At 41.9% G+C, this 23,856-nt stretch overlaps 1 protein-coding gene across 3 annotated transcripts in view; it reads right to left on the minus strand.

Annotated features, from left to right (window-relative positions):
- The window catches only part of dst (dystonin), a 576,136-nt gene that overhangs the window by 389,945 nt on the left and 162,335 nt on the right, over nucleotides 1-23,856 (minus strand). For 2 of the 3 annotated variants that reach the window (XM_041188906.1, XM_041188907.1), the window contains exons 3-5: nucleotides 18,199-18,288; nucleotides 11,413-11,490; nucleotides 9,772-9,864 (exon numbers count right to left, since the gene is read on the minus strand). In XM_041188906.1, the coding sequence (XP_041044840.1) occupies nucleotides 9,772-9,864; nucleotides 11,413-11,490; nucleotides 18,199-18,288 (261 nt within the window). Of the gene's footprint in view, nucleotides 1-9,771; nucleotides 9,865-11,412; nucleotides 11,491-17,372; nucleotides 17,409-18,198; nucleotides 18,289-23,856 lie in introns of all 3 variants that reach the window. The other variant, XM_041188904.1, reaches the window with a different exon arrangement.

A 23,856-nucleotide genomic window follows, 5' to 3' on the forward strand; every position in this document is an offset into this window, starting at 1 on the left:
CTGCACTGCTTTGGGCAGCTTCATGGTTTTGATGGAGAAAAAGAAAAAAATTAACGTTTCAAGTCCATAGGACTCTTTTTCAGAGTAATATGGACTCAAAACTTTAACTCTGTTTTTATTCTCCACAGATGCTGTTAGACCTGCTGAGTTTTTCCAGCATTTTCTGTTTTTGTTTCAGATTTTCAGCATCCACAGTATTTTGCTTTTACATTCGTGGTTTTGAAGATTTTTTTAATCCCACCAGAAAACCACGAAGCTTCCTGAAGGTCAGCAGCAACGCGGTAACTGAGAGTGTTCTTGGTTGAAAAATAGTAAACTGAATCTCTAACTATTTTAGAGCCAATTGGATGTTCTGAGAGTGGGGGGTTGGGGAGGTAGTGTAGGGGAGAGAGGTAGAGAGTGTTGGAGGAATCGGGGGGAAGTTAGGGGTGGGTGCCACTGTTAAGGTTTAGTAATTGGTGAATCCTGAAAGGGGAAAAACATCAAGCAAGATTGAGGTGGAGGGTCAAGTGGCGGTGGGGGTAATAAGGGGCCCGGAAAGAAGACAAGCACTAGGGCCCATGAATTCTCTCCCTGGTCCTGAGAATAGATCTAAACTCCCTGGAGTTTGGAAGAATGACTGATTATCTCAAAGAAACATAAAATATTCCGAGAGGATAGATGCTGAGAAATGGCTAAAAAACTTGGGATCACAGGGTCAGGATAAGGGGACGGCTATTGAGGAGTGAGATGAGCAGAAATTTCTTCACTCAAATGGTTGTCAGTCTTTGGAATTCTCTACCCCTAAGAGAATAGGGTAGTTGGGTATATGCAAGGCTAAGATCAATGCCAGCCCACTCCAAGGGCACTCATGTTGTCTCCGACACCCCACCCTTTTCTCCATAGCCCTGCAATTCTTTTTTCTTCAGATAATTGTCCAATTCTCTTTTATAAGTCAAGATTGAATCTACCTCCATAAGCCTCAAGCAGTGCATTCCAGATCTTAACCACTTGCTGCGTAAATGTTTTCCCTGCTGTCACCATTGTTTCATTTGCCAATTCTCTTAAATCTGTGCCTTCTGGTTTTCAATCTTTCCACCAATGGGAACTGTTTCTCCCTATCAACTCTGTCCAGACCCCTCTACATTTTGAATATCTCCATCAAATCTACTGTCAGTCTTCTCTTCTCCAAGAAGAACGCTCCAACTTCTCTTATCTATCCACATAACAGAAGCTCCTGATCCCAGGGACGATTCTCATGAATCTTTTATGCGCTTTCTATCATGCCTTCACATCCTCCCTAAAGTGTGGTGCCCAGAACTGGACAATACTCCAGTTGAGGCCAAATCAGTGTTTTAAACAAGTTTAACATAAGTTCCCTGCTTTTGTACTCTATGCCCCTACTTATAAAGCTAAGGATCCCATATGCTTTGTTGACCACTTTCTCAACCAGCCACCTTCAATGATTTGTGCACATATACCATTAGGTCCTGCATCCCCTTTAGAATTGTATCCTTTATTTTATATTGCCTTTCCTTGTTCTTCCTACAGGTACAGTGTCTCAAAGATGGCAACCTTGGGACCAAGTCCGTGCCGGATTTCGGATCTTACTAGTTTTTGGGTCAGGCTGTTCGGTCGGATCAGGGGTCACTCAGAGCATGGGAAAAGATAGGCGCATGAAGCCATTAGCTAGTCAGCGAGCCATCACACGAATGCAGCACCTATGCCATATAAGCAGTTGAGTTATTTCATTCATCTAATAATAATAAAAAAATCATGCATGGCTGCTTAAAAAGTTTAATTTTGGATAGCCAGATTTGAGACACTGTACCTGTACCAAAATGAATGACGTCACACATCTCGGAATTAAATTTCATCTGACATAGGCCCACCCATTCCACCAGCTTATTTATGTCCTATTAGAGTTTCATTATCCCCTTTACAGGTCACAATACTTTCAAGATTTGTGTCATCTGCAAATTTTGAAACTGTGCCTTGCACACAAAAATCTAGGTCATTAATAGATATCAGGAAAAGCAGGGATCCTAACACTGACCCCTAGGGAACCCCACTGTACACCTTCCCCAGAATGAAAACAACTGTTTACCACTACTGTTTCCGGTCATTCAGCCAGTTTTGTATCCATGCTTTTATTCCATGGGTTCTAACTTTTCTGGCAAACCTGTCATGTGGCACTTTATCAATGACTTTTGGAAGTTTACGTACACCATAAAAGCAGAAGAGTCTCATAAAACGTTTCTGTTACCTCAAAAAACTCCAGCAAGTTAGCTAAACACGATTTGCCCTAAACAAATCCAGGCTGGCTTTCCTTAATTAACCCACATCTGGCCAAGTGACTGTCAGTTATGTCCCAAATTCTTTTTTCAAAAGCTTTTACCACCACTTGGGTTAAACTAACTTCTACGTAGTTACTTGATTTATCCCAATCACCCATTTTGTACAAGAGTTTGCAATTCTCTAGTCCTCTGGTACTACCCCTGTGTCTAAGGAGGATTGTAAGATTATGGCCAGTGCATCTGCAATTTCCACCCTTACTTTCCTTATTATTCTTGGGTGCATCTCATCCAATCCTGGCAACTTATCAACTTTAAGTGCTGTCAGCCAATTTAATACCTCTTCTATCAATTTTTAGTTCATCCAGTGTCTCAACTACCTCCTCTTTTATTATAACTTTGCAGCATCTTCTTCCTTGATAAAGACAGATGCAATATACTAATACCGAAGCTATGCCCTCTGGCTACACATGCAAATTCCCTTTAAGGTCCCTAATTGACCCCACTCCTCTTTTTACCATCCTTTTACTATCTATATGCCTATAGAAGACTTTTGTATTCCTTTTTATGTTAGCTGCCAGTATTTTCTTATACTCCCTCTTCTTTTCTCATGTTTTTTCACATCTCTTCTGAACCCTTTATTTGAGCCTGGTTCTCAATTGTATTATCCACCTCACATCTGTCAGATTCAGTCTTTTTCTGCTTCATCTTACTCTCTATCTCTTTCCCCCTCGGGGGAATGTACCTCCACTGTGCTTGAACTATTTCCTCTTTACCCATTGTTCCTTTACAGTTTTGCCTACCAATCTTCGATTTCAATTTACCTGGGCTAGATCAATTCTCACTCCATTGAAGTTGGACCTCTCCCAATTAATTATTTTCATCCTGGCTTTCTCTTTGTCCATTTACATTGCCAAGCTACCATGTCCCTAAAAGTTCCCTGACTCACACTTGATTCACTTGACCCACCTCATTCCCCAGAGCCAGGTCCAGCAATGCCTCCCTTTTTTGCCAGGAGGTAAACTGATATCAAAAGATTCTCCTGAACAGGCTCTAGAAACTCCTGCTCCTCTCTACCCTTTGCACAATTACTATCACAATCTATTTTAGGATTAATAAAGTCCCCCATGATAATTACTCTACAATTCTTGCATTTCTCTGTAATTTCCTTGCAAACTTGCTCCTTTATATCTTTCTCACTAGTTGGTGGTTTATAGAATATACTGAGCAATGTGATGGTACCTCTACTGTTTCTTAGCTCTAACCAAATAGATTCTGTCTTTGACCTCTCTAGGACATCCTCTCTCTAGAGCACTGTAATGTTCTCCTTAATCAATATTGCTACTCCTCATCCCTTCCTTCTGTCCTTATCTTTCCTGAACACCTTGTATCTAGAGATATTTAATGCACTGTCTGGTCCGCTTATGAAGCAGGCCTGCATTAATTGCTACAATATCATAATTTTATGTGGTTATCTTTGCCTGAAGCTCACCAACCTCATTTGCCACACTCTGTGAATTCACATCCATGCACAGTAGCCCTAATCTAGACCTTATTACATTCCCTCTTACTCTGACTGCATTTAATACACTACTATTTCTTACCCTATTGCCATCGGAGCACCTTGTTTTGCCTCCTCTCATGTTACCTCCTGGTTCCCATCTCCCTGCCAAGTTAGTTTAAGCCCCCTGCAATAGCACTAGTAAATCGCCCAACAAAGGCAATGGTCCCAGCTTTGTTCAGGAGCAAAACAAAAACAAAAATACCTGGAAAAACTCAGCAGGTCTGACAGCATCTGCAGAGAGGAATACAGTTAACGTTTCGAGTCAGTATGACTCTTCAACAGAACTAAGGAAAAATAGAAAAGAGGTGAAATATAACCTGGTGTACGGGTGAGTTGGGGGGGGGGGGGGGGACAGGTAGAGCTGGATAGAGGGCCAGTGATGGGTGGAGATTGCCAAAAGATGTCACAGACAAAAGGACAAAGAGGTGTTGACAGTGGTGATATTAGCTAAGAAATGTGCTAATGATGACATTAAGGGTAGAAAGCAGGACAAGCTAGGTACAGATAGCCCTAGTGGCGGTGGGGTGGGGGGAAAGGATCGAAATAGGCTAAAAGGTAGAGATAAAAAAATGGATGGAAATACATTTAAAATAACAGAAATAGGTGGGAAAAGAGAAATATATATAAATAATTGGAAAAGGGGGGATCGGAAAGGGGGTGCAGATGGAGGAGAGAGTTCATGATCTAAAGTTGTTGACCTCAATATTCATCCGGAAGGCTGTAAAGTGCCTAGATGGAAGATGAGGTGCTGTTCCTCTAGTTTGCATTGAGCTTCACTGGAACAATGCAGCAGGCCAAAAACAGACATGTGGGCATGAGAGCAGGGTGGAGTGTTGAAATGGCAAGCGACAGGGAGGTCTGGGTCATGCTTGCGGACAGACCGAAGGTGTTCCGCGAAGCGGTCACCCAGTCTGCGTTTGGTCTCTCCAATGTAGAAGAAACCGCATTGGGAGCAGCGAATGCAGTAGACTAAATTGAGGGAAGTGCAAGTGAAATGCTGCTTCACTTGAGAGGAGTGTTTGGGCCCTTGGACGGTGAGGAAGGGGAAAGTAAAGGGGCAGGTGTTGCACCTTTTGCAGTTGCATGGGAAGGTGCCATGGGAGGGGGTTGAGGAGTAGGGAATGATGGAGGAGTGGACCAGGGTGTCCCTGAGGGAATGTTCCCTGCGGAATGCTGCCAGAGGAGGTAAAGGGAAGATGTGTTTGGTGGTGGCATCATGCTAGAGTTGGCGGAAATGGCGGAGGATGATCCTTTGAATGCGGAGGCTGTTGGGGTGATAAGTGAGGACAAGGGGGACCCTATCATGGTTCTGGGAGAGAGAGGAAGGTGTGAGGGCAGATGCGTGGGAGATGGGCCGGACACGGTTGAGGGCCCTGTCAACCACTGTGGGTGGAAAACCTCGGTTAAGGAAGAAGGAAGACAAGTCAGAGGAACTGTTTTTGAAAGTGGCATTATCAGAACAGATGTGACAGAGGCGAAGGAACTGAGAGAATGGGATGGCGTCCTTACAGGAAGCGGGGTTTGAGGAGCTGTAGTCAAGGTAGCTGTGGGAATCGGTAGGCTTGCAAGGAATATTGGTGGACAGTTTATCACCAGGAATGGAGACAGAGAGGTCAGGGAAGGGAAGGGAAGTGTCAGAGATGAACGATGTGAAAATGATGGAGGGGTGGAAATTGGAAGCAAAATTAATAAATTTTTCCAGTTCCAGACAAGAGCATGAAGCAGCACCGAAGCAGTCATCGATGTACCGGAGAAAGAGTTGTGGGAGGGGGCCGGAGTAGGACTGGAACTAGGAATGTTCCATACCCCATAAAGAGACAGGCATAACTGGGGCCCATGCACGTACCCATAACCACACCTTTTATTAGAAAGAAGTGAGAGGAGTTTAAAGAGAAATTGCTCAGTGAGAGAACAAGTTCAGCCAGATGGAGGAGAGTAGTGGTGGATGGGGATTGTTCGGGCCTCTATTTAAGGAAGAGGCGGAGAGGCCTCAGACCATCCCGGTGGGGGATGGAGGCGTAGAGGGATTGGACGTCCATGGTGAAGAGGCGGTGGTTGGGGCCAGGGAACTGGAAATTGTTGATATGATGTAGGGTGTCAGAGGAATCGCAGATGTAGGTGGGAAGAGACTGGACAAGGGGAGAGAGAATGGAGTCAAGATGGCAAGATATGAATTCCATGGGGCAGGAACATGCTGACACAATCGGTCTGCCAGGACAGTCCTGTTTGTGGATTTTGGGTAGAAGGTAGAAGCCAAGGTTGGGAGACTATGAGGTTGGAAGCTGTGGGAGGAAGATCTCCAGAGGAGATGAGGTCAGTGACAGTCCTAGAAACAATGGCTTGATGTTCAGTAGTGGGGTCATGGTCCAGAGGGAGGTAGGAGGAAGTGTCTGTGAGTTGACGCTCAGCCTTTGTGAGGTAAAGGTCAGTGCACCAGACAATGACAGCACCACCCTTGTCAGTAGGTTTGATGACTATGTCAGGGTTGGACCTGAGAGAACGGAGTGCAGCAAGTTCAGAGAGAGACAGGTTAGAGTGGGTGTGAGGAGCAGAGAAATTGAGATGACTAACGTCACACCAACAGTTCTCAATGAAAAGATCAAGAGCAGGTAAGAATCCAGAGGCGAGGTTCCAGGTGGAGGGAGAATATTGGAGGCGGGTAAAAGGATCTGTTGAACAGGGAGAGGACTCCTGCCCAAAGAAGTGAGCACGGAGACAAAGGCGGGGGAAGAAGAGTTCAGCATCGTGCTTCCGACTAGGCACTTTACAGCCTTCCGGACTGAATATTGTGTTCAACAACTTTAGATCATGAACTCTCTCCTCCATCCACACCCCCTTTCCGATCCCCTTTTTCCAATTATTTATATATATTTCTCTTTTCCCACCTATTTCCGTTATTTTAAATGTATTTCCGTCCATTGTTTTATCTCTACCTTTTAGCCTATTTCGATCCCTTCCCCCCACCCCATCGCCACTAGGGCTATCTGTACCTTGCTCATCCTGCTTTCTACCCTTAATGTCACCATTAGCACATTTCTTAGCTAATATCACCACTGTCAACACCTCTTTGTCCTTTTGTCTATGACATCTTTTGGCTATCTCCACCTATCACTGGCCCTCTATCCAGCTCTACCTGTCCCACCCTCCCTGTAAACCAGCTTATATTTCACCACTTTTCTATTTTTCCTTAGTTCTGTTGAAGAGTCATACTGACTCAAAACATTAACTGTATTCCTCTCTGCAGATGCTGTCAGACCTGCTGAGTTTTTCCAGGTATTTTTGTTTTTGTTTTGGATTTCCAGCATCCGCAGTTTTTTGCTTTTATTTCTTGTTCAGGAGCAACCTGTTTCACTTGTACAGGTTCTATCTCCCCCAGAATCAGTTCCAAAGTCCCATGAATCTAAAGCCCTCCCTCTTACACCATCTCTCCAGCCAACATTCAGCTTGTCTATCTGAACTCATTAGCACATGGTATTGGGAGTAATCCAGAGATGACTACTTTTGAGGCCCTGTTTGCTAGTCTCTTCCCTAGTTCCCTAAACTCTGCCTGCACGGCCTCATCCCTCTTTCTACCCATGTTGTTGGTACCATTGTAGACTACAACCACTGGTTGTTCACTCTCCTCCTCAGTCATCTTTTATTCTGGTATCAGGGAGGCAACATACCATTCTGGGTTCATGTTTACAGCCATGGAAACACCTGTCTGTTCCCCTAACTATCGAATCTCCCATCTTAATGTCTTTGCCCCAACTCCTCAAGATGAAGCATAATAAAATACATCACAAGAAAATTCAGAACAGTGGCAACAATCTCCAAATATTAAACTACAGAGCAGGAAAAGCTGTAACCCCAGTGAATTCCATAGAGGTTCTGCATTTTACTGTATTAAATTGAAAGGATGCTCATAAGCTGCTGACACAGGATCTTTATAAGCATTGGAGAATCTGTGGTGACTCCAAATCAAAGCAGCTCTCTGACCATTCACCATTCATTTGACTCTTCTTGGCCTCCACCTATCACTGGCCCCCTATCAAGCTCTACCTGTCCCACCCCTCTCTACCAGCTTATATTTCACCTCATTTCTATGTTTCTTAGTTCTGATGAAGAGTCATACGGACTCGAAACATCAACTCTCCGCAGATGCTGTCAGACCTGCTGAATTTTTCCAGGTATTTTTGTTTTTGTTCTAGGTTTCCAGCATCCACAGTATTTTGCTTTTATCTTTGACTATTCATGACAATTGATTTTATTTTAAAGCTAAATTCTGATCAGGAGATCGCAGAGAATGGTGTGGGGATGGGTGCAGAAAGAGAGAGAAGGTATAGAAAAGAAAATGGTGTTAAGATAAATGATGTTCAGCAGTTGGTTATTGTTTCCAATTAATGATTAAGGTGGTCATTAATTCTAGAATCATAAAAACACAGGAAGAAGCCATTCAACCTATTATGCCTGTGCTGTCTCTTTGAAAGAACTCTGATTAGTCCCACTCCCTAGACTTACCCCATTACCCTGTAATTTTTCCCCCCTTCAAATGGATAGCAAATTCCCTTTAGAAAGTTAAGATTGAATTTGCTTCCATCGCTCCATCAGACAGTGCATTCCAGGTCACTGCATAAAGGGCATTCAAAAATCCTGCTTCGAAAGCCTGACTGACTAATTTCACAATTCAATACCAACAAGACCATGGTCTCAAAACAGGTCACTACCTGAAAACTCTCCATAAAAGGGGGTTTGGAGGAAAACACAAAACACTGGGCATTACTGTTATATTTTAGAAAGCTGGTTGGAGAAGGATAGAACTGGAACCAAGCTTGGCATTTTTTTATATGTATTTGCCACGTTACATAATGCAAGCATACGCTCCTAACCCAACAACCATAGTTTTAGTCTGTGTCCATTTATAGGTATTCAACTGAATCACCAGATGCTGCTCACCATCTGTATACAATTAAACCCAATTAATATAAAATAACTACATCAAACTTTTTTTAAATAAAAACTGGTAATACATTCCTTGGGCAGAATTTTTCTGTCAGTGAGCTGGGGGCGAGGCCCGCTCGCCGACATGAAAATGACACAAGATGACGTCAGGGGGAACCCCCCGATGTCATCTGCCCCATTTAAATATTCAGAAAGGCGGGGGCACAGTGCGATCAGCTGTCCGCCAGCCAACCTGTCAATGGCCAATTGAGGCCATTGACAAGGTAGTTAAATTAATTAAAGGCCCTGCCTTAAGGTTGGTGGACAGGCCAGGAGCCCCAGCGGTCTTCTGAAAAAACATGAAACCTCATCCACCGGAGGGATGAGGTTTCATGTCTGTTTTTAAGAAGTTTAAGAAAGTTTCTGTGATATTTATTAATATGTCCCATCTCATGTGACATTGTCACATGAGGGGAATATGTTAATTTTTTTATTATTCTATTTTTGATATTTATAACACTGTCAGCTCTCTCCTTGAGGCAGCACTTAGTCTCAGGGAGATGTGCGCTCTTTCGTGCACATGCGCAAAAGAGCACACTCTGGCAGTTGGGGAATCGGGAAGCATAGCGCTTCCCGTCGGTCAGCCCACTGGGCGGGCCTCAATTGTGGCGTGGCCCATTTCGGCAGCAACGATCGGCTGCCTGCCCACCGCTGAGCCAGTGGGGCCCACCTGCCCATCAAGGGCAAAATTCTGCCCCTTGTGTCTATTTTATTCCAGTCCAAATATGGATCACATCCATTTCACAAAACAAATATGTCAAATACTAATCATGAAAATGCAACCCAATCACCATCCTGATGCTGTTCAAAATCCTCGACTAGGAAACCTAACATAACACGCAGAATACAGCAACTTAAAAAAGAACAAGTTTTCCAGCAATACTTCCAGCAATCAATGCTGGAAGTTAAATTGAGCCAGCACAAACATATTGAAGAGAAAAATAAGAAGTGTACCTGAAAGTGCAAAATAATGGTCCAGATCAGCCCCAAAGTTAGCTTAGGATTCCCATCGGTTATGTCGTCATTTCTTATATTCACCAGCTTGACCTGTTAGCCCAGAAGAACAAAGTGATTCAACAGCTTGCCAAAATGTAGTATTAAAAAAAAAAAGAGTATTATTGTTATTATCACACAACTCCAAAAGTAAGTTCACCAAGTCCAGAGAATTCTTTGGGTGCCGTGGTTTTATAAGGGGTGGGAGTTTGCTGTCCTAAACAAGTTACCATTTCACCTGCACCAGCTTGGACAGTGCCTGCAGGTTGTTAGCTGCCTTGGTACTAAAAGAAAATCAGTCAGAATCAATGCTGAGGACTGCAATTCATAGCCTGTTCTCAACTGATGCCCACATACATGCACTTTGACCAGGGGGATTGCTGAACATCAATTAGGAGTGTCAGATATCTTTCTCACCCAGAGCTAGGGACACACTTCCTGAAGACATAGAATGACATGGCGTGGCAGGCCATTCAGCCTATCATGCCTGCACAGACCCTTGAAAGCAGCTATCCAATTAGTCACACTCCCTTGTAGTTCTGCAATTTTTTTCCTTTTTATGTATTTATTCAATGCCTTTTTTGAGAGTTATTACTGAATCTGCTTCCATTATTCTTTCAGGCAGTGCATTTCAGAGCGCAACTTCCTACAGTAAACTAAATTCTCACCTTCCCCTCATTCTTCTGCCATTTATCCTCAATTTATGTCCTCTGCTTACTGATCCACTTGCCAATGTAAACTGTTTCTCCCTATTGACTCAAATAAAAGCCTTTAGAAGCACTCTTAAATCTTTCTTTAACCTTCTCTGCTCCAAGGAGAATTCTAGCTTCTCCAGCCTGTCCACAGAACTAAAGTCTCACATCCCAGGTAGCGTTCTAGTAAATCTTAATAAATGTTCTCTATATGCCCTCCAAGGCTTTAACACATCCTCCCTTCCTTTGTGCCCAGAATGGATACAATATTTAAATTGAAGTCTAACCAATGATTTATAAGGATTAATATAATTTCCTCACTCTGTACTCTGACTTCTAAAGGCAAGGACTTGTAATCCCTTAACAGCCTTGTTAATTTGTTCTACCAATTTAATCTGGCAGGCTGAACATTTCCATACTAACATGTGAATAATCCGAAATGATTTATATTTAAGAGTCAGTTTTAGGAGGTAGAGCCCAGAAACAGGTAATTTGACCCTGAAGGTCCCTGCCAATGTCTGTGCTCCACTTCTCCCAGTCCTCTTCACCTAACCTTATCTCAGCAAAGCTTCTATGCCTTTCTCCCTCATGTGTTTGTCTAGCTTCACATTAAATGCATCTATGATATTTGCCACAACTGTTACAACCGGTAGCCAGTTCCACATTCAAATCACTTTCTGGGTAAAGTAGCTTCTCTTGAATTCCTCCTTAGATTTATTAGTGGCCATCTTATATTTACAATCCCTAGTTTTAGACTCGCTCAGAAGTGGAAATATTTTCTTTACTTCCACATTCTCAAACCATTTCATAATTTTTGAAAGACCTCAGACCACCATTAGCCTTCTCTTGTCTAGAGAAGTAAGTTTCAGCCTGTTCAATAATTCTTCAGACAAGCAAACACACAACTTACCTGCCGACGTTTTAAGTAGTCCAATGCAATCTGTACATTCTGTAATCTGTGAAAGCGCATACGCCCTTTTTCACGGGGCTGTGTTTAGGGAAAAAACAAAACAAGGACACTTTATTAGTAACTTTCCTCAAAACAGACAATAGAAAATTCACCAATTAAATCAGAAAACTGCATTTGAAAGACTTACTGGAGTTCTGTGAGGCTTTGCATGCATTGTTGCAACTGCACAGCATGCGCACACTGTTGGAGAAATGCAATCGGAGAAAGCGTGGTAGGCTGATGCATTTAACCGCAATCCCGAGAATAGCTCCAAAATTTTCTCTTGGTCAAATTTAATTCCTCACACTAAAAGTTAAAGTTAAGCCTCCGCCCCGCCCTGTAAACCCCGAATAACAGGAAAAAAGCTCAGACTGTCCCAGAGCATCCATCAAATGCCCAATACCTTTTTCCATGGGCAGATTTAATTCTGGTAACCATCTGGCATCTACACAGATGGGGGCAGAATATGTATAAAATGTCAAGCACAGCAAATTGTTTGGTATAGCATCAGACTGAGGTTTGAAGCTGCTTTGTCTGAATTAGATTATTTTTTATAGGAAGGTGAGAACATTTAGGAAGTACCATAGTGGTTCTGAACATCTCAGAATCAAAGCGTAGTCCCAAAGAGTAAGAGGACGCACCACCACCATACCCTGGCCAAAAGGAGGTAGCCAATCTCCTCAAGTGGAAAAGTCAAAGAACAAGAATATTTATATATTTTTAGGAAAAGATCTTCCCTTAAAGCACATCTCCTGTTCAGTGTCCAAAGAACAAGGCAAAGGCTGATGATTTTAAGCAGGCTTATGTCACCCCTCTCAGTAGCAGAAAGTGCTGTCAAGGAACTGTCCAGTTTGTGGAAAAAGGAAAGCATGACTTTCAAATCAGCCAAAATCTTTTCTTTTAAAAAAAATGTCAAAAGGACCATTTTATTAGTCTGCTTTTACCCACGCCGTTTCTGTGATCTGAGAATGGAAACAACCACTAACAGTAAAAGGTAGGGAAAGCAGTATCAAAATATCAGTGATTGACCCTTAACTGCCCTTTGGAAGTCAAAGTCTCTATTGATATCAGTGTTCAGCCAATGATTTGGAGACGGAACTGAATTTACAATGGGACTCACAGAAAACCATTTATCTTACAGTAAACTGAATCTATTTATTCAGCAGTCTATTCAAATAGTGCACTACAGCAAACAGTCTACAGAGTCTATTTAAAAAGGCCTTTACAAACTACAGCAACAGAACCTACGATAAAACTAAAGCAATGCCTCTTATTGAAAGCAAGATGATTTTTTTTGTAGCAAAATGGAGTGGAGCATCGTTGTATAATACAAAGCATACACATAAAATCAATCCCAGTCACTTACGGCAATGAAGTCTCCAGCATGATTGACAGGAGGGTTACCCTATCATCTCCATTCTGGCCAGGAATAGTGGTACACTAGGTGCAGCCACAAAATTTTTCTTTACCGTTTAGTTAGAAAAGTCTGGCCACAACCCACAAGAACAACTGTAGCTCAGCAACATAAATCCTGTAGTGTTACATATGAAGTGGGTCTCTGGGCTCATGGAAATTTAGCCAGTTCTGCCTTAAAATGTTCATTATTGGCTTGTTCTGAGAATAGTTCTTAAGGATTTGATAGAAATCTTTTGATATTTAGCATTAAATAGGACATTATCAAAAAGCAATCAACAGCAAATGCAGTTACTGTGGTCAGTTGCCAGTGTTTCCCTGTGTGGATAGCTTTGCTACACTACAAATTTAAAGAAAAAAAGGTTCTCCATATCTGCTTGTGATAGGTCCAACAAGAGCGAAACAGAAGGGATCATGTTTCGACTTTACTAATCTCAGGAAGGATACCCAAAATTCTCATCAGTGCCCCCGAAAGTCATAAGATGGCCCCTTTCTGCAAGTTTGCAAACATGCAATCTTACAGAATAGAATACAATGTTAGATGCAACTTGTATTTATATAGCACCATTAACAGTGAAACATCCCAATATTCACAGGAGCCTAATCATACAAATATCACACCAAGCCACATAAGAGATTAAGATCGGTGACCAAATACTTGGTCAAAGAGATAGGTTTTAAGAAGTATCTTGGATAGGGGAGGCAATGGCGTAGTGGTATTGTCGCTGGTCTAGTAATCTACAGAGCTGTGGTAGTGCCCTGGGGACCCAGGTTCAAATCCTGACGCAGCAGAATTTGTATTAAAAGTCTAATGATGGCCATTGTCAGTTGTTGTAAAAGCCCATCTGGTTCACTAATGTCTAATGGCCTTACATGTGACTCCAGACCCACAGCAATGTGGCTGACTCTTAAATGCCTTCTGAACAAGGGCAATTTGGGCAATGAATGCTGGACCAGCCAGCAATGCCCACATTCCATGAATAGAAAAAAAGAAGAGAGAGTTAGAGGATTTAAGAGAAGAAATCCAGAGCTCAGGCAATTGAAGGTACAGCCACTAATATTGGGGCAAGGATGTGGTACATGTGCCTAGAGGCCAGAGGTAGTAGAACTGGGAAAGCTTAGAGGTAGCATGGAGTAAGGTCATGGAAGGATTTGAACATGAGAATTTTAAAATCGAGCTTTTGCTAAATCTGGAATCAATGTAGATCATTAAACATAGGGGTCATGGGTGAACAGATCTTGGAGAAGTCAGAATGCAGGCAGGAGAGCTTGGATAAGTTTATGTTTATGGAGTGTGGAAGGCAGTGGGCCAACCAGGAGAACATTAGAATTGTTACTTCCAAGCTCGATAAAACCATGGATGGGGAATTGCAGCAGATGAGCTGAGGTGGAGATGGAAGCAGGTGGCCTTTGGAAGTAAGAGGAGAAGTGGGGTCAGAAGCTCAGCTCAGGTCAAATAGGATGGTAAGTTTGCAAAAGGTCTGGTTCAGCTTCAGACAATGACTGAGGAGATGAATGGAGTTAGTGGCTAGGGAACAGAGCTTGGAGCAGGAGCTGAAGACAATGGTTTTGATCTTCCCAATATTTAATTGGAGAAAATTTTGGATGATCCAGGACTGGGCAATGGACAAGAAGTCTGATGACACAGAGACAGTGTGGGGATCAAGGGAACTGGTGGCGAGTGTCGTCAGTAGACATACAGAATTTGACACCACATTTTCAGATGATGACATCAAGACACAGCATGTAGATGAGAAAGAGGAAGGGAGGATGGCCCAAAGCTAGATCTTTGGGGGCATCCAGAGACAGCAGGAAGAGGAGCCATTTTGGGAGATTCTCTTGCTATAATCAGATAGCTAAGAGTGGAATCAGAAGAGGAAAGTCCCACTAATGAACTACTTATTCCTCTCCCTTGAGTATCTTATGAATCTTCCCCTCCATTAGCATCCATGTCTTTAGATGTCTGGGCCTTGTACTGTGGAATCCCCTCCTTAAATTCCTCAATCTTGCCATGTCCCTCTCTACTTTCAATATCCTTCTTAAAATTCACTTATTTGACCAAGCTTTCGGTTGTCCTGCTTTTTGATCTATGTTCATATTTTTCTTATGACTCTGAAAAGCAGTTTTTTAAAATTTATACAAAGGGTGCAATTTAACTGCAAGTTTTTGTTACTGTTTCAACACTAATGCAATGTGAATTTTACTGCGTTATGACCCAATATCTCTGAAAACGCAACTCCTGCCACCTACTGGAAAGGTGTCAGGGACAGCTATATCCACATACTGTGGCTACTGAAATTTTTGCCTGGACAATTACCTTGATTTTGAGATAGTTTAATTAGGAACTGAAAGTGCCCCCTACACAGAAACCAATTAACTTGCCACAATCCATAATTAATCAGACTATGAAAATAAAAAATAAACGCGTTTATTTAAATATTTTTGAATGCTACTTTTGAATCTCGTTTACTAAAGTTTCCTGATTACATATCCTCATCGTTCACAGAATTATCAAAAGCATTTTTTTTTTACAGGGGTAACAGTTGCTAAATGATAGGTAAACTCAATACACGAATTTGCAATTGTATCTAAATGGGTAACTTGAATTTTATTGTTAGTCTGTGTCAAGCCAACTTGTTTGTTTTAGTGCAGGCAGCTGATGCTGTGCACATGCAGCAAGTGCTCCTTATAGTGTTGCAGCACAAATAAACACAATCTTCTGAAAAACATCCAGTGTGATTGAAGATGGAATTCATTTGAACTGCTCTCAGAGTACCTAATGCACTTTAAGATTGGAATTGGAAGGTTAGGAAGGAAATCACAAAAAGCAATGGGCTTCCCTGGTTGGAGAAGCAGCAAAGGATGGTAGGGTGAGAATAAAGAAAGGTTGGGATCAGAAACAGAAAATTCACTGAGGCCGTTGGAAGACCTGGGTGAAACATTATCAAACATTAAGATCTTCTGTCTCAATACCACTTGTTTGCAGAGATGGGATACTGGGTTTCACATCAGAGAGTTACCTGAAACATATCCCCACTTACTCCCTTTCCAGCAGTTTAGAGTACCAGGTTACAGGTACACCAACTAGGGAAATCACCTCAGGTTGGATGCATTTCTGGTGGTTTCATCACATGACCTTCCATCTCCAATTACTCCACCCAGGTAAATAGCCTTCTCTTCATCTCTACAATGTTCCTAACTAATAAGCAAAGTATTCAAAGAAAATGAAAGATGAACAATTTGCTTTGAATAACCTTATGATTTTATTCCCGGGTTTCTAACAACAGTGTCCCGGAGATTAGTTGTGAAAACTTTGACACTGTAGGGGATTCCTGGAGTATTGGCAAGCCTGGTGCTGAAATGTATTAACAGTATCAGATGGTGTGCAATCACACTTTTATGGAAATAAAATTAAACTAAACTCCACACCAATAGTGCAAGCTAGGAACATGTTACAAAAGGTGCCTGTGGGAGCCAACTCAAATGACGTGCAAATTTAAACAATGAGGCAATTGAGCCTTCTCCTGACACTGGAGACCAAGTGTGGAAGCCTTCCTCACCATACCAAGCCCCCAACCCTTACCCTTTTCAGATCAATGGATAGACGTAGCGAGGGATCCTCCCGCTACTTTTCCAGGATTGTGACTGATCTCCTGCCAATAATTACAGAAGATCAGAAGAGCTCCCATGGGAAATTCAATCCCCAGATTAATAACTTCAGCAAACAGTACAACTTCTGATCGAGTTCCACCAAAAAAGTTTGACAGAAGCAGTTGCCTGAATAACAAATACTTAAAACCCACTGCAAATTCCCAGTGATTTCCCAGCACCCCCAGCCCTACTCCTGATTTCCACCTCCACTTTTAGTAACTTAATCTGAAACTGATGTGACTGTATGATAAACTCTGGGTCTACATCTTTTTTCCAAAGATAGCTCCTTGGAAATATATACAGAACACGGAAAAATGAAGCTGGTTTCAACCATCAAGTTGAATAATAGGAAGGAATGTACTTTTCTCCCCCAGTGAAAATATGGCTTTCAAATAATAATTTTTTCCCCTTTTTTGCAGGGGAGGAAAGAAGCCTTACTTTTTAGGTAGGCCCTCAGGTTCAAGGGTGACTTGCTTCCACGCTGGTTCAATGGGCTCTAAAATGGCTGAAAAGTCAAATGCACGGTCTAATTCCAGCAAACAGTTTGTGGTCAAACAAGAACTGAATTTTGCAGGGAGTTTACAGTTAAAACTACCACTGTTCCCAGCTGGTATCAAGTTGGATGGCACAAACTTTGACACCCTTGGCAACAGGTTGCCCCATACCACATTGTCTCTACCAGGAAATTAGTGTGCGTTACTAGAACACTTTTTAGTTCTATTTTTGTTACACAATCTCTCCACCAATCAGCACAAGAAACATTAGTACAGTCACTGGGGGCTAGTCGAGCAACCTACCCCCTTATCACCATCATCATCCTCATGCTGGTCACACGCGCATGCTTCTGCTGCACTCACCAACCGTAACGTCTTCAGTATATCTCGCTCCCTTGGCTATCGAACCATACAGGAGGTACAGGGAAAGAAGGACAAAAAGGCACAGGGCAGACGAGAAGTGAAGAAAAAAGTTGTATGAAATGAAAACACCAAGGAAAACATAAAACAGAGAAAAGCAAACAAAAGATAAAGGAAGTAAGGCACATACAGAAGAGACCGAACAGCTACTCGGCAATTTTATACCTCAACAAAGGACATGGGCGGCAGCAGGTGCATGGCAACACCTTCACCTCCAAATTCCCTGCCAAGTCACACACCTTCCTGACTTGGAAACGTAAATCATTCGTTCCCAACAGCAGTGTGGGAGCACTTTAACCAAGTGGCAGTGGCTCACCACCATCATCACCACAAGAGCAACTAGGATGGGCAATAAATGCTGGCCTTACCAGCAATACACACATCCCAAAAATGAATAAAACACCACGTCCAAATCCCTCTTTCTAAGGCTGAATGAACTACATAGAATACTTCAACCTACTTCTATTTATCTCCACACACTCCCTCCAAAATTGGTCTAAAATGATTTAATTTCCAGATATGCAGAGATAATTGCAGCAGGAGCTGTAAATATTCCCGGAAGAGCACAATTTAAAAAAGAATGGGGGGAGGTGTATTTTGAGGCGTTAAGAAAAAGAATAAAAATAAATCCAAAATTGCAAAACCGACTATTCAGCATCTTTAGTGTGAAAAAAAAAAATACAGGAAAGTGTGAAACACATTTGAAGTGAAGTTCCTGCTGAACCGCCAAGGGTTAAATTGTTTCACGTTGATGCACAACTGGACTTACCAGAGTGTCCCCAGAAAGAGCTTCCAGCAGAGAAATCAAGTTGTGTCCATCTCGTAAATCTTCATACAGGTCATTCACATGTTTCCGAACCTGCAGAGAAGGACGACACAATTGAATTACAAGCAGTGTTCAACCGGATCAGTTCCAGCTCTTACAAAGGATGACCTGGTAGTTTCAGCAATCATCAGGAGGAGAGACACGACCCATGACACCATCTCACTATCTTTTCATTGTCACTGGGTCAACTGCTTTACCCAAAACACTGTGGGTGTACCTTCACCTCACAGACTGCAGGGGTTCAAGAAGGCACCATCAACATCTCAAGGGCAATTAGGGGTGGGTAATAAATGCTGACCTTGCCAGCAAATCTCACGTTCTGAAAATGATTTTTTTATTAATTAAAAGCAGATTTCTTTAATGACAGAGTTTCCCAGGTCTCAGTTAGCCACTGGCAGCTCCAATCTGACCCAAGGCAAGCAGCATATGATCTGGGTTTTAACCTACAGTTCACAAACATGGCACTCCACAGAACCAGCTGAAACTAGGTCCTCATTAAATGACTCAGCTAGGCCTTTTGTGTTAGGAGCATGTTGGTTCAGTTGTGTTAGTTCAGCTAACAAGCTCAGCTTAACCTAGAACTGAGTGCAATTGTTGGATAAGAAAGTCTAATTTTTTACTTTGTACAAACCTAATTAAGTTTGTAGTTGGCATTAATCTGAAATCTACAGTTTAAATTCTGTAGTTGCCACTCTTAAACAGGGTTTTTTCCAGTGAAAGAGCAGCTTAATTAAGAACCAGCTGAAACTCTCCTCATTAAGTGACTCAGATAGGCCTTGTGTGTTGGGAACCAATTTACTGCGACTTAGCACTTGAGAGTAACTTACAATAGATTGCTGGAGTTGAGCGCTTCAGTGGACTTAGAATAAAGTGTCGGAACGAAAACAGAAAATGCTGGAAAAACTCAGCAGGCCTGACAGCATCTGTGGAGAGAGAAACAGAGTTAACGTTTCGAGTCTGTATAAGCTTTTTCCAGAGTCATTCGGACTCAAAACGTTAACTCTGTTTCTCTCTCCACAGATGCTGTCAGGCCTGCTGAGTTTTTCCAGCATCCTCAGTAATTTGTTTTTTTAATAGAGTGCCGGAGTTGAACACTTCAGGGAGTACAACTTACAATAGAGTGCAAGGAGTTAAACACATGGCTCAAAGATTGGCGTGGGAGGAATGGGTTTCAGTTCATGGGACACTGCCACCGGTACTGGAGTAGAAGGGAACGGTTCCGGTGGGACAGGCTTCTCTTGAATTGTGCTGGGACCAGTGTTCTGGTGAATTGAATAACTAGGGCTGTAGAGAGGGCTTGAAACTAAATACAGGGGGTTGGGGGGAGGGAAGGCTCTGGAAAGGGGATACATAGGCTTACAAAGCAAAAGGATATGGCAGCATTGCAGGGCAGTTATTTAGGTAATAATACCCAGAGTGTGACAGGAAGGGACAGTGTGTGCAAACATTAAAAAAAAAAGCTGCAAATAGGGTCAAAGGGGGAAAAAATGGTAAAAAGGCAAAATTAATGGCGCTTTACCTAAATGCATGTAGTATTCAGAACAAAATAAATGAAATAGTAGCACAAATAGAGGTTAATGGGTATCATTTTATAGCCATTACAGAGACATGGTTACAAGGAGATCAAAGCTAGGAACTGAATATTCAGGGTGCGTGACTTCTCCCACCAGTGTTGCTTTCCCCTTATTTTTTCTTACCTCCTCCCATATAGATTCTACAAATTCTGATCCAAGATCATTTCTTGCTATCATACTTATTCCATCTCATACTAACAAAGCTACCCCAGCCCCTTTCCTTCCTGCACGTTCTTTTGAAAAGTCATGTACCACTGAATATTTAGTTCCCAGTTTTTATCTCCTTTTTATCCCAAACCGTTGCTATACTGTAGGACAGAGAGTAAATCAGGACATAATGAAGGCATGTTAAAAAAGCAGTACATTAATCATGGGTGACTTTAATTTTCATGTAGATTGAGAAAATCAAATTGGCAGAGGTAGCCATGAGCAAGAATTCACGGAGTGCATTTGGGACAGTTTCCTAGAACAATATGTTGTGGGTCCAACGCTGGATCAGGCTATTTTGGGTCTGGTAATGTGTAATGAGGAAGGTTTAATAAATGACCTCATAGTAAAACATCTCCTAGGCAACAGTGACCATAACATGGTAGAATTTAGCATTCAGTGTGAGCGAGAGAAACTTGGATTGGAAACAACTATGCCAAACTTGAATAAGGGTAATTACAAAGGAGTGAGCGCAGAGTTGGCTGGAGTGGACTGGGAGAGGAGTTTAGCAGAAAAGACGGTTGATGAACAATAGCAGACTTTTAAGAAAATAGTTCATGACTCACAGCAAAGATATATCCCAGTGAGGAAGAAGGATTCTAGGAAGGGGATAAACCAACCATGGTTAACCGAGGAAGTTAAGGGCAGTATCAAATTGAAAGAAAAATCATACACTGTGGCAAAGATTAGTGGTAAACCAGAGGATTGGGAAAGTTTTAAAAAACAAAAGATGACCAAAAGAAAAAGAGGGGGAAAATAAACTTTGAGGGTAAGCTAGCAAGTAATATAAAACAGACGGTAAGAGCATCTTTAAATATATAAAAAGGAAGAGAGAGAGACCAAAGTGAGCATAGGCCCCTTTGAGAATGAGGCTGAAGAAATAATAATGGGGAACCAGGAAATTGCAGAGGAGTTGAATAATTACTTTGCATCAGTCTTCACAGTAGAAGATATTAATAGCATTCCAAAAATACTAAATAATCAAGGGGTAAAGGGCGGGGAGGAAGTAAATACAATAACTATCACTAGAGAAAAAGTACTAGGGAAACTATTGAGGCTAAAGGCTGATAAGTCACCTGGAACTGATGCATCCTAGGATACTAAAGGAAGTAGCTACAGAGATAGTGGATGGATTGGTAGTAATCTCACATAAGGCTACTTAATAAGACAAGAGCCCATGGTGTTAGGGGTAGTATATTAGCACGGATAAAGGATTGACTAACTAATAGAAGACAGAGAGTTGGGATAAGGGGTGCATTTTTGGGATGGCAACCTGTAACGAGTGGAATGCCACAGGGATCAGTGCTGGGACCTCAGTTATTTACAATATATATTAATGACTTGGATGAGGGAAATGAATGTACCATTGCCAAGTTTGCAGATAACATAAAAATAGGTGGGAAGGCAAGTGGTGAGGACGGCACAAAGAGCCTACAGAGGGATATAGGCAGGTTAAGTGGGTGAGTGAAAACTTGGCAAATGGAATATAATGTGGGACAATATGACGTTTTGCACTTTGGCAGGAAAAATAGAGGAGCTGAATATTATTTAAATGGAAAAAGGCTTCAGAAGGCTGCAGCAGAGATGGATTTGGGAGTCCTCATGCATAAATCACAAAAAGCTAGCATACAAGTTCAAAAGGTAATAGGGAAGGCAAATGGAATGTTGGCCTTCTTTTCAAAGGGAATGGAATATAAAAATAGGGAAATCTTGCTAAAACTATACAAGGCACTAGTTAGACCGCACCTAGAATTACTGTGAACAGTTTTGGTCCCCTTATCTAAGGAAAGATATACTGGCATTGGAGGCAGTCCAGAGAAGGTTCACTGGGTTGATCCCAGGGATGGAGGAATTTTCTTATGTGGAGAGGTTAAGTCGGTTGGGCCAGTACTCATTGCAGTTTAGAAGAATGAGAGGCAACCTTATTGAAACATATAAGATTTTTAGGGGGCTTGGCAGGGTAGCTACTGAGAGGTTGTTTCCCCTTGTGGGAGAGTCTAGGACCAGAGGGCATAATCTCGAGAGTAAGGGGGCACCCATTTAAAACAGAGGTGAGGAGAAATTTCTTCTCTCAGAAGATAGTGAATCTGTGGAATTCCTTACTGCAGGGAAGCTGGGTCGTTCAGGATATTCAAGGCTGAGATAGACAGATTTTTAATCAGGAAGGGAATCAAGGGTTATGGGGACAAGGCAAGAAAGTGGAGTTGAGGATTATCAGATCAGCCATAATCTCATTGAATGGTGGAGCAGACTCAATGGGCCAAATGGCCTACTCCTGCTCCTACATCTTATGGTCTTTACGCCAATAGTAAACCAGTGCTCAGCATTATGCACTTAATCACATACATCAAAGAAAAAGAAAGTAAGGCACATACAGAAGAGACCGAACAGCTACTCGGCATTCTTATACAGGTGCATGACAACACCTTCATCTCCAAATTCTCCGCCAAGTCACACACCTTCCCGACTTGGAAACATAAATCACCCGTTCCCGCTGGGTCAAAATCCTACGATTTCCTACCCAACAACACTGTGGGAGCACTTTAACCATGTGGCAGCGGCTCACCACCACCACCACTATCACAACAAGGAACTAGGATGGGCAATAAATGCTGGCTTTGCCAGCAATACACACATCCCAAAAATGAATAAAATACCATGTCCAAGAATATTCAGTCAGAACCTAAAATGGAGTTTTGAAATACATCTGCATTTGATAAACTCAAGTGTAACAATGTAACAATGTGTGTTATAAAGGGGCCATTCCTTGTCAAAGTAATAACAATTTTGAATTAGTGAGATTTGACGTAACCTTTGCAAAATGCATATGTAGCATACAAGTTACTGAAGAGAAGCAGCATTAAACACAGGCACATTGGTTATCCTATTCATACTTACTTTCATTTACAAAACAGGCCTCAGGAAAAACATAACCACTTGAAGAGTTATTACTCAACATGGTTCTCCACAAGACCTGCCCTCTCTAACCAACTAGATCAACGGTAACAGGTGAAGGGTTTCTAAGGCCTTCACAAACTGCTACAGATCCTTATGGTCTACATTTTGGCCCTAATTAAGCATTCATGACATGAGTTATTAATGAACACACAGCCACTCTGCACAGAATAACCAATTAACTCACGACGGTTTGGCCCAATGGTTTTCAACCCTTCTACTCAACGTGAACTTGGCAGATTAATGCTATGCTCCAAAGATGTTTTATCCAAGCATTGAAACATGTGAAGGCATTACTTAAAAATGACTACACTTGTAGGTAATTTGAAAATAATTTATTTTTTAACACAAAAAGAAATAAAATGGTTTCTTTGCTAATAACTTGAGTATGTGTGGATCCATGTGCAATTCACAATCTCAGTCCTACTCTGGTACTCCATCATTAAACCCCATAGTTTTTTCGATCTATCTCCTGACCATTTGAAACTTCTGCCTTGCTCTTTATTTTCCCACAATGATTCAATGTTCACTCCCTTACATACTCCCTTCGATATTGGGGTATTTCTACCCAGCACAACATAAATGCAAGGCACTTATTTCTATATCCTTAGTCATGAACAGCAGTTTCAGAGCGAACTGACGACAAATCCCTACTCCTTTTATGGCACCCATCATTTGCACTTCTTATCCCGGCCATTCCCCCTTCCTTGCCATTCACTTCTACCTTTCACTTCCATTATTCATCTTCTTTCACCATTGCCTTTACCCTCTCCATTGTCATCCATTTCTTCTTCCCCATCTTATCATCCATTTTCTCCAAGAGTGGTTATCCATTTCTTCTTTTTATCATTAGCATCTATTTGCC

This window comes from Carcharodon carcharias, chromosome 5 (genome assembly GCF_017639515.1).
Source record: "Carcharodon carcharias isolate sCarCar2 chromosome 5, sCarCar2.pri, whole genome shotgun sequence".
Taxonomy (NCBI): Eukaryota; Metazoa; Chordata; class Chondrichthyes; order Lamniformes; family Lamnidae; genus Carcharodon; species Carcharodon carcharias.